The sequence below is a fragment of the Neopsephotus bourkii genome, unplaced genomic scaffold (genome assembly GCF_033783945.1).
Source record: "Neopsephotus bourkii isolate Nb327-2 ecotype Australia unplaced genomic scaffold, CSIRO-AGI_Nbou_v1 NB_873, whole genome shotgun sequence".
Lineage (NCBI taxonomy): Eukaryota > Metazoa > Chordata > Aves > Psittaciformes > Psittacidae > Neopsephotus > Neopsephotus bourkii.
The window spans coordinates 2,270,462-2,285,035 of NW_026901367.1; the positions used below are offsets into that span (position 1 = coordinate 2,270,462).

Sequence of the window (14,574 nt, forward strand, 5' to 3'; positions counted from 1 at the left end):
AGCTATGAAATGGCCTTTCCTGAAATTAAAAACATGAACCACAAATGGATGATGTTCCTTAAATTAACACTTCAAATTGCTTAAATTGACACTTCCTGCCCTTAGAAGAGGTACAGAGCAGTTAGGGGAAATACCAGCTTATGCATCCTCATGTAGGATGTCTTAGAGGATACAATGCAGGCAGACAACAGCGGGCTCTGTTGGGAGCTGGGAGACCACCTGAGGCAGTGACTACTGCAGTAGAACTATGCTCTATGTACTACACACTTGTCAGAGCGTGTAGCACACTGTGCTTTACGTACTACCCACCTCTCAGAGGGACTTACAGCGTAGGCCTCCATCGCAGCATGATCACACCAATCAAGATCAACTGAGAGTACAGACAGATCATGCAGCTGCTGCTTGGGTACCAGAGATCTAACCAAAGTCCTCCAGAACATACTAATCCTGACACAGAAGTACTTTAGAAGTGAGGGAATAGCTCTGTTCCACCCTGACAGGGCCCCTGCTGCCTGTCAAAAGAGCACTATATATGAGAATCACATCCAATACTGCAAACACTTATCCAGTATTTATTGCAAGCACTCAAGTTGCTCAGGACTTTTTATGTACTTGACAGGATGTATGTGGGTGCATCATGTCAAATCAGGTTCCAACATACATTAACTAAGGAGCAAACACATCCAAAAGCTAAATAACTGAAGTCTTTCGTTTTAGTAAGAACATCAACAAAGCAAAAAGATGAAAGCACCCCTTATGGTCAGTATGGATGTAAGCTGTAGGTAGATATGGAACAAGGGGTGAGACCATCACTGTGTTTCATGACTTATCTGAATTACTTACACTGAATTCCTAGAGGATTCTAAACCAGAACTGGTCAAATAATCTTAGTCTGAGTCTGAATAAGCATATATTTATTTTAAATTATCTCTGTATCTTAACTCCTTATCACAAATAACATGGTCTACAACACAGAGCTACATTAGATCTCTCAGTGTTCCAGGCTCTGCAGTTAAGGATGTTTATGGAGATTACAAACAGGAGAACACAACTTCATTATTTTGCATCTAAAATATGAATCACAGTGTAAAGATTAGGTGCCATATGGTTATACATAACAAGTCTCATTGTGCACAAGTAATCACTGACACTTTTAAGCATTCATCTAGCTTTCAAGATGTAATAAATTAGATATTGGCATTTTAGATACTAGATATTGACATTCATGGTGTTAAATGTCTAATACAGCAACTAAGAATTCTTACTCCATGTGAACAGGGACCATTTCTATTTCTCTCTAGTACGGAGAGCATCCAAATGCTCCCGTGACATGTTATGGAGGCACAAAGAATATCATGCAGCAAAAACATCACAGCTTTATGCTCAGTGACAGTTTCTGTTAGTATCTAGTGCTAAATCCTGAGAAGTCAAGCTTGGAAATCTCCTTTTCGTTGGAAAAATTGGTTCGATCGATGCGAGAACTTGGGCTTCCAACTTTAGTCAGCCAGGATTTCCTGCAAGACAAGGAAGACAGGGTTAGGATAGAAAGAGCTGCACACACAGGGCTTATTCTCCTTTCTATGCCTTCCCTCAATACTCTTTCAGTGAGAAAACTACCCTAAATATGTTCAGTTCCTTTGTGTTTCCCCTCCTTTAAAAGCAAACCAAACTAGTTAAAAGGTACCAGTATTACAGAAACCTTACACAATATTACATAAAAATATGTCTGACAAAAGGCTAAAGCAGATTTACTGTAATGATCCCTTTCGAGTGCTTATTAATAGCATTAAAATAGGTATAATTACCCTTGCAGATTCTATGCTACACTTTTAGCAAGGACCTAAAAACCCTAATTGAAAACCATTATGAAAAATGAACTCTAACAGCCAGTTTACCCTTTTCTGTCAACTAAAAGAAATAGAAACTGAAATGAAAATGAATAAGCTCACAACCAGCAAAAAGACATAAAGCAAATAAAAATCAAACGGGTGTCAAAGCAACCCTAAATTGTAATAAACACTGTATTTCATACAGGCATTCTTAATTGAGGCTTTTTGCATGTATTTGCATTATGATCTAATTATGCTGGGGCTTTGCCTTCCTCTACAGCACACTGGAAACCTGCACTGAGCACTATTACCATCAGGTAATGGAGGCTGGAGCTGGCACTAGGGTGGCTGCTCCTACACACACTCCCTACTCCCTTCCTACCCTGCATGATTTACTACTTCATAGTGGAGATAAACTGCTGTGTGAGAGAGGCCCAGGAACACTCCAAGTGCAGCAGACAACACTGCTCACAGGGAGGTTTATGTAAAAAACATCCTTTGCTGGTATTTTCTGTTGCACTAAAATCTCGGAAATAGAATGTATTTTATCTTACTATATTTGAGGAAAAAAATATTTTACCCAAATACTTTTTATAACTTTAATGACGCATAAACAGGTATAGATACGTAACTGTGACTAGTATTAAAAATATACATTCAAATTATTCATTTAAATCCCAATTTGAAGAGCATAAAGCTTGCCTTATTAATAGTTACATTAAATAATCCTTTGCCAAAATCCCACTGAGCATTATAAAATGCAATGCTTTTGCAATGAGACTTAGTTTTGATGTCTTTTTGATGAGAATGGTGCATGAAGGTCGCTTATCTCAAGCCAGTAAATAAAACACACCTAAGACACGGAAATGCATCTTGTTAGGAACCCTATGTGACAAAGGTTTAGTTTTAGACAATTCCTGACACAACATTAACACCACAGAACACAAATCTCTTGGCTGGTTATCAGAAACAAGCCCTTCTCTCAAACTGTATTAGTCCCTCGTTAGACTTGTCTCATCACCAGCACAGACAGTTCCAAACCACCATTCAGGACCAATGCAATTCATCTCTTCCTTGAAACTCTGCATAGACTCTAATGAGTAAATGTACCTCCATATACTTAATGAAGACAGCAGGAATGTCCTGCTACTTGTGCACTTTGAAATACAACCCTAGAAGTAGGCTCGGTGAATTACAGACTCACAGTGCCAAAGAGCTCCACAAGCTCCTTCCTATTTGACCACTAAATAGAGGCTCTATGTGGAAAGACTTCCTAGAAAACACAAACCAGAGTGAGCATCTCATGTTCAAAGTGGGACAAGCCTTAAGTTAGTATACAGCAATTACAACTAATATACATCTTCACAACATAACGCAAAGAACAAAGGTGTGGACAACCCCCCTTCTTATCTGTTGTAGGCAAAAACCTTCCAGTAAGGAATATAACACAGGAATAGGAGCACGGGGTGAAACAGGAGAACCCAGCTCTCCATTCTCTGCTGAAGCCCTTAAGGCAGACCAGATATGGCAACAGAAAAGCCCAGCCATAGACCAGTCCATTTTGCTCCATATTCTGAAAGATCTGAAAAGCCCCTTGTGCATGCAGCAGAAGTTCCTCTTGTGGCTCAATGACCTCAAGTGAGAAAAAGAACATGTATTTGAAACACTGAATGACTTAAATAATCCCTGCTATTTTTAGAAGAGTAATGTGACATCTCCAAGGGAAGAGACTTCTTCCTTTTTTTCCTTCTGATTTTAAAGGTGAGCTTGTCCTGGACACAACCAAAGGAAATACATTCCTTGCCCAGCTTTTGCAACTCCACATAGACCAAAATCCATCCACGCCTGCTCCCAGGGCCCAAGTTCCACTGCATTAAGGAAGCACCTGCAAACTCTGCAGACAGCAAACTTTGTCCATTGCTCCATATACTCTCACATGGATAGGGATAAAGCACTACATATGAAAATCCAATCAAAACAATCCAGCTCCATGGACACTCTTTATAAGATACATACATTTGACTCACTTAATGCAGGATGTAGGGATGGAAGTGCTGCAGAACTGCTCCCCATCTGGGATTTGCATATCCGTGGGGCTCAGTTCTTCACTGAGAGACTGATACTTTGCAATAAGACTTTCTCCATTGATTTCCTCACTTTGCTCAAGTGACAGAGCACTCCCTGAACACTAAGCAGCACGTTTTGAATGAGCTAGGAAAGCAGGACGTCAATATTTGCACATAGCAGTACACCATTACACTTGTTCCCTTCTTTACCTGCATCTCAAATACCTTTGGTAAGGGTAGTATTTTTTAAATGATTTTAACTCTTATAAGCATCAACAGACCTGAGTTAAGAAAAGGTTCTGCATCCTCCTCTTGCTTCACTCTGCCTTCTTGATTTTCTTTCATTTCTCACCATGGGTTTCATACCCCCAATACGTGCCAGAGATCTGCTGCAATTTGCCAGCATTTGGAGCTGTAGCTTGCCATTTATAGCACGCATTTGAAACTTCACTGCTGCTACCCACTTCTCTTCAGGAGTGAGAAAGACAGCCTGCACCTCGCTCCTCACGTGGGCAGGCCTGAACCAAATGAGGACATTGCTTTAAGCTGCCTGCAACAGAACGCTAAGCATTGCCTCTGTGATGCAGAACCATGCCAGCACACCCTACAAACCATGGGGCTTTGAGTACTACACACAGAAACTTGATGATTTGCCTGTATAAGATTTATTTTAACTGAAAGCTATGCTATAATACAGATTCCTCTGAAATAACTGGCTTGTTTGGCATTACTCTCTGACCGAAGTCTTTTTGATAAGGAAACAGTAACTGATGCAGGAAAAACCAAACCTTGCACACCCAATGAAGAATGCCACCTTTCCTGTGCTAGACTCTGTATTGAACCATTGATACACATATGATGCTTCCATAATAACTCATTTACGGTATGCAAAAAGCCAAGCTTTTAATCCCAGCCTGGTTTGTGTTGAAGGGACCTTAGAGCTCATCCATCTCCAAGCCCTGCCACCCCTTCCACTGGAGCAGCTTGCTCCAAGCCCCTGTGTCCAACCTGGCCTTGAGCACTGCCAGGGATGGGGCAGCCACAGCTTCTCTGGGCACCCTGTGCCAGCGCCTCAGCACCCTCACAGGGAAGAGCTTCTGCCTAAGAGCTCAGCTCAGTCTCCCCTCGGGCAGGTTCAAGCCATTCCCCTTGGCCTGTCCCTACAGGCCCTTGTCCCAAGCCCCTCTCCAGCTTTCCTGCAGCCCCTTTAGGCACTGGAGCTGCTCTCAGGTCTCCCCTTCAGGAGCCTTCTCTTCTCCAGGCTGCCCCAGCCCAGCTCTCTCAGCCTGGCTCCAGAGCAGAGCTGCTCCAGCCCTCACAGCATCTCCATGGCCTCCTCCATCATCTTCACATCCCTCTTGTATTATCCCAATATTGAAGCAATTTACAGTCTATAGCAATAGAAATGGACCCAAAAAATGATCCACAGCATTAATACTCGGTGCAATAGTCCCAGTTTAGGAATATGTTTGTTTCCCCTCACCTTAACCACCCTGTCACCATGCAACAAGAGAAATGTGTGCTTTCATTCAGGAGAGAAAACAAAGGCACTGGCCTGTTTACAATTTATTTCCCTTTGTTTAAGGTAAAATACCAGAGAGAAGGTTACTTTTTGAAGACTGCATTTACATCTGTGACAGCCCATAGATTAGGATTGCAAATATTTATGAAATACCTCCAAAATGTTGTTGTTTCCTGCAACAATACTGTCAAGTTTTCATAAACCCTCGTATTTGAATGTGTGCAGAAGAAATGTGGAATCCTTTCTGATCACTGTCTGTCTTCTAGGAAGAGCTTTAGCCATGGTTTTTAAGCTTTTCCCTATGAGGAACGTCTTACTTTGATCTTGGTTTCTATAAGCCTGAAACTCACATCTAGCTGAAGGTTCTAGTAGCCCGTATAGTAAAGATACATCACAGCTTACTGTAAAGCCATTCTATTGGCCCTATACCTCTGCTCCTGCGGCCAGAGCCTCATAATAAAATAGGGATCTGTAAACAAGAATTATATTGTGAGAAGGAGCAGGAAGGATAAAAACCTCAGTAACAAAACTGTGTTTGAAAACACTGGGGTTTGACATGATTTGAATCAGCGCAGCCCAAGAAAACCCCAAACACAGCATTTTAACTTTAGCAAAGGCAATCAAGGCCTTAGTAACGTGAAGAAAATACCTGGGGGATGCTGGGGAGAATCACTGATGCTTTGGTGCAGAATAAGGTCAAGAGGACTAATGCACATTCAGCCTGCTCCCACTGGCCTTCCCCCCTGATGCTTGTAACTTTGTTAGCTCTCAAAAGTAGGCTCTAGCTTGAGATAGAAACCTGAAGCCTTTTGCATACACATACCTGCAACAGGGAGGGAGAATTAGTAGAGAAAGAGCAAGGCAAAGTGTAAAGGAGAGGAATTTTAGCACATTAGGATGAGCCCATCACAGTCCATCAAACCAAAGCCAAGTGATGGGTTACTTCAGAGGATGACAACATAAAGGAGAAAGCCAGTGGTACTCTGAGGACACAACACGAGTACCTAGGTGTATTATATATGTAGTAACTAGCATTCTAGGTGGGCTAGAAATGAAGCAGCCTGCTCAGGTACAGGCACAGTGCCCTCAAGCAGAGCAGGAGCCTGTCTGCAGGGAGGGAAGGAGTGCTGCTGCCTGCTCAGTAGCTGGTCTGGCATCCCCACAACAGGGATTTGGAGCACTGGATATTTAGCACAAGTTCCGTAACTGTTTTAGAAAGAGGAGAAAAAGATAGTTAATCAAAACGAGTGTTTGACTGGGCTTTCAAACACAGCTGTCGGATGAATGTTGTGAACTGGTTTCTGTTCCTTCCCTTCTGTCACACTCGAGGCCAGTGTTTCTCCAGAGGACACACCATGAGCTTTTCTTCCAAGTACTATTTGCAAGTGATGTCGACAGTAAAGGCGAAGCAGCAGAATCTGACATATTGAAGATACGTTGAACAGGGGAGGTTTAGGTTAGCTGTAATGCAGAAGCTCTTCCCTGTGAGGGTGCTGAGGCGCTGGCCCAGGGTGCCCAGAGAAGCTGTGGCTGCCCCATCCCTGGCAGTGCTCAAGGCCAGGTTGGACAGAGGGGGCTTGGAGCAAGCTGCTGTAGTGGAAGGGGTCACTGCTCATGGCAGGGGTTGGAGCTGGAGGAGCTGTGAGGTCCTTTCCAAACCAAACCCTCCCATGATTCTATGATGTTGTGAGAGGCACCATACTGCATAAGCTTAAAATACATATTTTGGTGTCACACTTGTATTTATAACCCTGAAAAATAACTGGTATGTTAATGTTCAGCATATTCTGCTATTGGGAAGACTTCTTAATGTAAAAACGATCATTACTAGTCTGCATTAGCACAGAATTTGGCTCCATGTACTTCAGATTTACTTTGTTACTCAGATCTGATCTATGTTAAATGCCCCCACCTCTTAAAAAGGAGGTATTATCCCGGAGTGAATGAAACCAATTCTGAAGTTGGTATTTTCTCGTGCATTTGCCTGTCATCCTTGATCACTTTGGTAAACATCAAGCAGAATATACTTAAATGTGAGATCATAAGAAGTGTATTTTTATGAAGAAGTTATCAGAACCCCTTTGTTTAAACCATGTTACACAAGTCCCATTTGGCTCCTTTCATAGATCCTATCAGAAGAAACTAAGCAACGTTGCAGGAATTTGTTCCAACAAAAAAAAATAAAGACATATATGAAAAGTAAAACCAAATTCAGCCATTCCAGTAACTTGAAACAGCCTGACCTACAGAAAGCACAAGGCAAAAGGGCATTTCCTGTTAAGCTTGTGCCCTATCTTCCCAAAGCAGCAGACATACCAGAAAGCCAGAGGCAGCAAACACTGATTGTGTTTCCCCTTGTAGTATGTCTGCCTCTGCAGGGTATGATTTGGCTCACAAGGCAGAGCAGGGATTTTGGCTAACCCCACTCCACTGCACACAATGCAACTCAAAGTTCTTTCTCATTCCGCTTCTATTACAGCTAAGGCCACAGGAAGCTCAAATGAGAGGAACTGGTGGTGTACACCAGGCTTCTGGAGAAGAAAAGCAAGTTCTAACACTTGGGAACTGCTTAGCACCCAACACCCACATAATGGTGTAGAAAACAAATGGCTCTATTGTGGAGTCAAACAATGAGTAAAGTACTGTTGCCTCTGACCATCAATTTTATACCTAAAAAGGTTCATTAAACCCTTACCTTGGCTATTTCAAAGCAACCCTGTTGGAATTCCACAGTGAATCATCACACTTTGATCAATTCCGCTTTACTTCAAACCCATTTTGTTACACAGCCTGGTAAAAAGGAAACAGCCACTACAGTAAAGGGAGATGACAAATGCAGTGAAGCATTTGACAGACAACACTTCTCTGTTTGCTGGTAACCAGGTCCAGCAAGGCAGAGAGAGAGAAAAGCCACGTGAGGACCAACCCCCACGTTACCACACTTGCTGCATCCTCTATCAATTCTCAGAAGAGAGATTTACACAGAAAAACAGATTAATGTATTATGCAAGAAGGAAAAATAATACCAGACCAAGCACAGCGAATTCCCTCCAGCAGCACTGGGATTCTTGCTGTTTCTCTCCAAACCCTCCTTTACTTTACAAAGCACTTGGGGGTAGCTGCAGACTGGAAAACTGAGCTTTTCATTGAGAAACTACAATTTCCAGACTTAAAAATGGAGATCTTCAAAGGGAAGCATCCCCGCTTTTAAAGCATGTGAATACTGAACACTTCCAGAGCTGCAGTGACTGCACATGAATTCCCCTTTCCCTAGAACACTGCAGTGTTTGAATCCTTCTGGAGCTATCAGCTTGGCTCCCTCCCAACCACAGAAGTGACTGTATCCATCAACATACCTCACATAAGCATCCCCAGGTGAGCAGAGGTTAGGTAGGTGGTCGTCATGCTGTTCCTCGTGCCGAATTGAATGCACAACTGCTTTTGTAGACACAAAACATGTTGATAGCACAAACCCACCCCTCAGACTGCCACAGCCCAAACCATTTGAAGCCGAAATAACTATTTTGGCTATTAGTAAGAGGAAAATGTATGTGTAAGACCATTAGGCCAAGTGATTTGTGTATGTTGGGACTTACAAATCATCTTTGAAGACAAGCTAACTGCAACACCCATAACGCTTGGCCCCTGTAGGCGTGGATGCTGTTGACAGAAAACTACCTAACAACTGAGAGTTGTGATTTTCTTTTCATCTCAAGCTTGTGAAAGAGCTTTGAAATGCTCTTATTAAGCATTCTGTAAGCTCAGCTCCATTTTCTCCACTGGCTTTATACTATTCGAGTTAATTTAAGCTGCATACTTTCAAAGGAAGCAGTTCCACCCATCACCTTAACCTGCCATCTCAAGCAGCCTTTCACATAGCAACTCTGATATAAAATAGTAGACATTTTAATATATGAAAAGAACAGGAAGCGTTTTAACAATGTTATATTGGAGAGCATAACTGCTCAGAAAAACACCAAGTATATTGTACTAGCTAATAGTCTGCTTCTATTTAACACAAAGAGGAAATTTGGGCTTTGTCAAGACTTACTTTCATAATGCTCTTATTTTGTGCATTATAAATATAGCTACAATAAGGAGGAAGCAACAGATTAACATAAGGATATGTTACAGCTATTATGTTCTTTGTTCTGCAGGAGCTATTTGTGGTTTCCAGCACAGCAGAGTGTGTTCTTGAGGTGAACTCAGTGTGGTATGCTCACAAGGAAGGTAACACTGTACCCCTGTCATAGGCGAGATGCATATAGAAAATTCCCTGGGAGTAAAACCCCCTTGAAAAACCCAGACATGAAAATCAGCCTAAGGCAGCACAAAGTGAGATGTGCCAAGCCTACACATGCTGTCCCTATGGAAGGGCAGGCAGACCTTACAGAGTGACCACATCTTTCCACACTGGCACATCCCAAAGAACTGCATTTCATTTACAGGGAGAAAATTCTTTGCATTCTTCACCATATTACTTCTTTATGATGCTATTCTTATGACTTCATAGACATTAAAAATCACATTCCTGAAAGACCTAATATAAAGATTGTTTTTCTCTACTGGCTTTAAGCTGCATATATTTATCATATCACTTGTGGGCACTTTGGTTTTAAGTCCCTAACAATACAGTATCTTTGCAGGTGTTAAATACATCATCTAAAGGAGCCCTTCAAGTCATGATCCCAAACTACTCTGATAAGGGGAATTTTGGCTGTATCAGCTGAGATCTCAAGCAAGAGACACCCACAAATAACCCTCAACCATAGGTTACTTGTTTTTCTACATGCCTACATCATTTAAGTCAACTTTGTAAATTCTCTAGCTGTTAGAATCAGAGAATCCCAGCCTGGTTTGGGTTGGAAGGGGCCTTACCGCTCCTCCAGCTCCAACCCCTGCCACAGGCAGGGACCCCTTCCACTGGAGCAGCTTGCTCCAAGCCCGTGTCCAACTCAGCTTTGAGCACTGCCAGGGAAGCAAGCTGGTCTTTATACTTTCTATTAATACCAAAATAGCTTGGTAGAAAAACAACTACTCATGTGAGCTGCAAGCACGCCTACGGCAGAGCCCATTCCCGAGGTCCATAAACTGTCAGGAGGAATCTACTCTCTTAATAGAAATAAACCACTTGACATCAAGGCTCCCAGCTATTTAGGGAAGCCATCAGAGCGTGAACATGTATTTTGGTTCAATGTTTCTTTGTGTGAAACTGTCATTTTGAACAAGGCTTGTAACGTTTATTGAAATAAGAGCTGATACACGTTCTTGCTACCCAGTGCTTCCTGTGCTGTGCTACAGGGTTTTATTAAACCTGATTTTCTAAGCCTTTATCTAAAACCATGTTTTCCTATTTGTCACAGTGAAAAAATGATCAAGAGGTTTTTTCATAGACAGAAAAAAATCCTATAGAAATAACCTAAGACTGGAAATCCTTCACTATCATTTTCTCAAGACAACCATGGAACATACTACTTAAAGTTACCACTTACAGAAAGCAAACCAGCAGATTTACTGATTTCATTTTCTATTATTATAAGGATAATGGGCTTGTTCTTTCCTCCTCATTTTCCATTCATTTTGGACAACTTCCTACTCATCAGAATCTGCCCTTTACCTGTACTTTTTGTATTGAGAGCTTCAGACTTCAAAAACTAAAGAAAAGCAGAATTCTGCTGAAAAGAGCATCTCATTTCTACTTAAGTCAACAGCAACACTTCTAATGAAGCCACTGACCTCTGGTTTTATAACATTTAAACAAAGATCTACAACTACTTACAGGAAATAAGCCTCTAAAAAGCCCAAACCAAGGAAACCAGCTTTGGAAGACAACTGGTCCATACTATTGTCAAGTATTCCTCAATAGGTGCTGTTAATCACTATTAATGAGCACAAAGCATCACTCATGCTCCACATGAAGCTGCCAGAGTAGAAATGTGCATTAGGAGGCTATGTGGTTCTGGGTTAACATACTAACTGACGCAGGAAACCTTCTCCAAGTCTAAATGTGCAGTGACCTGTTCAATATTCTCCACTGCAAAGAAGTTCCATTTTAGAAAACATACTGTTCCCTTTTTTAGGATAACTGCATATTCCTTTGTTATGGGTCTCAATCCACTAAATTTGAGCTTCTCTTTAGTGCTTTGGATGGCTATTCCATCCCTAGCAGTGCTTTGAGGCAAGGCTGAACAGAGCCTTGGGTGACATGGTTTAGCGTGAGGCATCCCTGTCCATGGCAAGGGGTTGGATATGGATGATCTTGAGGTCCTTCCCAACCCTGACTATTCAATGATTCTAGGATTCTCCAATATAACCTGTTTCGTTTCCATGCAATGGTTCAAGAACATAATTTCAGAGGAACTATGGGCAGTGAGCTAAGAATGTATGTTTTAATAGTGAAACACTAAGATTTAGGGACTATTTTAATAAGCAATAACAATTAAGTAAAATCTTGTCTATAATTAAGCATCTCAACCATTACATTTTCAACAGCATTGGTCAGGCAATGCCACCCAGCTAACATCTCACATAGAACACAGCAGCAGCAGAGTTTTATGTTGCTATTTCTTAATACATAACAGGTTTTGATTTTTTATCCTCTTCTTTCCAAGCACTGGACAACTGGCCAAGTATAAATATGTTCCTAAACTCATAAATCTTCCCAGTTTTTCCATCTTCCCTCCAAGCTTCAGGGGCTGTCAGAAAGAATCAAGCATCTCATTTGGCTTCTATAATTTATACCATTTTATTTCTTTCCCTTCCTCCCCTTCTTGACTTGTATTCTGCCTGGACAGTTAAAGCAGATCTGTTTCTGATCATTCTCACACTGCAGACTGCTGCAGGGACTGCAGGGGTTTGTAGCGTGAATGGAGGACTACAAAAAAACCCAGAAACCCAGTGATTTCACTGAAATTGTTATTTCAGATTTACTCAAATTTGTTATGTACAAGTATTTCATTATTACTATGCTTGACAAAACTTGGTTTTGCAGCTGGTTGCCAGTGCTTCATTAAGGCACAAAAGGATGAGTACAGACTGCTACCAGGCTACTCATGGCTCCAACTATTCCCCAGCACTGCCAAGGCCACCCCTAACCCATGGCACTGAGGCCTCGTCTCCACGCTGTGTGAACACTTGCAGGGCCGGTGCCTGCAGCCCTGCCCTGGGCAGCCTGTTCCAATGCCTGAGCACCCTCTGGGGCAGGAATTGTTCCTCAGCTCCATCTAAACCTGCCCTGGTGCAGCTTGAGGCCGGTTCCTCTTGTCCCATCCCTTGTTCCTTGGGAGCAGAGCCCAGCCCCTCCTGGCTCCATCCTCCTGTCAGGCAGCTGCAGAGAGAAACCAGTTCTGCTTCTCGTTACACAGTTGTGTGCACCACACAGAAAAGGCTTTCCAACAGGATTCATGGCCCTGGGATAATGCATTATTATATTCCCAGATCCTGCGCTATGTCTTTCCTGAGTGTTTCCCATGACGGTCACAGTGTGGTGATCACCTGTGTGAAGGTTTTAGCCTTTTCCTTGTTAACTGCAACATTCCCACCTCAGTATCCCCATTCAAAAGGGATTCACGGTACAGCCCAAAGTTACTCCTTACTTAAAGTGAAGAAATAACTGAAGTATTTCAAATAGCTCATTTCAAAATGAACTTTGAGTTACTTGGTGCTCCCAATGACAAGGATTTCCAAAGGCAGAGAGCTGAAATGCTGGCACTGAGGACTGGCAGCTTGCCTAGAATAAAGCCTCTCAGAAGACACACTCATCCTCTTTGCATTTGCTCACGAAGGTCTGTTTGGCCATTTATAAATGCAAAGAGAATAAAAGATGTTTTCCTTGTTTGCCACACCAAGACATTAGGAGCAAAACAAGAGAACTATTAATTTAAGAGGAGGAGAAGTTATCCAAGCTTGCAAACATCAGCAGTGAGTGATTAGGGATTGCTGCTCTGAAATTATCATTCTGCAAAATTAACATCAGAACAGTTCATGTCATCACATGGACACTGAGCAAACAAGAGCAGGCTCCAGCTTCCTTGTTGGCCAGAAATAGTCCAAACCCTACATAAATCACATCAGCTAAATATGAACATTGCATTACAACAACTGCAATGAGATTCAGAAGATAGACTATTTCAGATGAAAAGGGTGGCTAGGCCACAGATTTGGCTCCAGATAAAGACACTAAAAGCTTCCAGGAATTCAAATGTCCATTCTGAGATAAGCAAGCCCTGATTTTTAAGAGTATTTATGAGTATATGACTAATTTTACCACCAGGCAGATGTAACTGAGGTAAGAAAGGAGCTCAGTGCACATCACCTCTGCAAGCTGCATTCCAGGGTCTCTAAATGGGTACCAATAAAAGCAGAAAAGCAGAGATCACTCATGAAAAGATTAAATTAAATAACTAGCACCATGGTGGGAATCTATGGTAGAAGTAGAGGAACCTCCACCATTCAGAGCAGTGTTTAATGGGAGATCACCCTTCTTTTCTTCCTGTCTTACATCATTGAGTACGGACTGGTAAAGGCAAGACCAGAAGCCACAAACCTATCTACTACACAAAGCCCAGTGGTTCCTCTGACCAAGCTTTCCCTGGACACTGCACAATGCAATGGTTCTGTGTTTGTGATGGTACAACTGAACCCTGGCAGGACAGGAACACATAAGCAGAATGAGTTACAATTGAGTGAGTGTTAGAAAACCACTCAATTTCACCATTATCTGCTAACCCTAACCTAATCCTAACCCTAACATTTCTCCTAACGCTGCAGGTTGCTTCCCCACCACAAATACTTCCCTTACTAGATAACTTGGGAATAACTTCACCTCTATCCAGCTTGTACTCCAGCTATACTAGGTAAGAATGCACTCTTACTTGTCTTTCTATTACTTGCCACTCCCCTGGGGAGCAATGCTGCTTCCAGGGAAGGGGGGTGGCTGTGCCAGAGCCCTTTCTGTAGGAAAAGAGGCCAACCATGTGAAATTCCCACCCTGCATAAATCAGTGGCAGTCTTCCCAATGGCACAGAACCAACATTTCACCCTTCCTGCCCCCAACAAGCAGGCGTGATTGCCATCTCATGCAACACATTGCACAAACACAAGTGCAAAGTGATAGTTTCATTTCTGCCATTGTACTGAATCCCTCTCCTGTGCATGG

At 42.2% G+C, this 14,574-nt stretch overlaps 1 protein-coding gene across 1 annotated transcript in view; it reads right to left on the reverse strand.

The window, feature by feature from the left end:
• Positions 1-897: 897 nt before the first annotated feature.
• The window catches only part of ACYP2 (acylphosphatase 2), a 44,826-nt gene continuing 31,149 nt past the window's right edge, over positions 898-14,574 (reverse strand). The window contains exon 4 of the mRNA XM_061356867.1: positions 898-1,514. Within this exon, the coding sequence (XP_061212851.1) occupies positions 1,400-1,514 (115 nt within the window). The 3' untranslated portion in view covers positions 898-1,399. The remainder of the gene's footprint in view (positions 1,515-14,574) is intronic.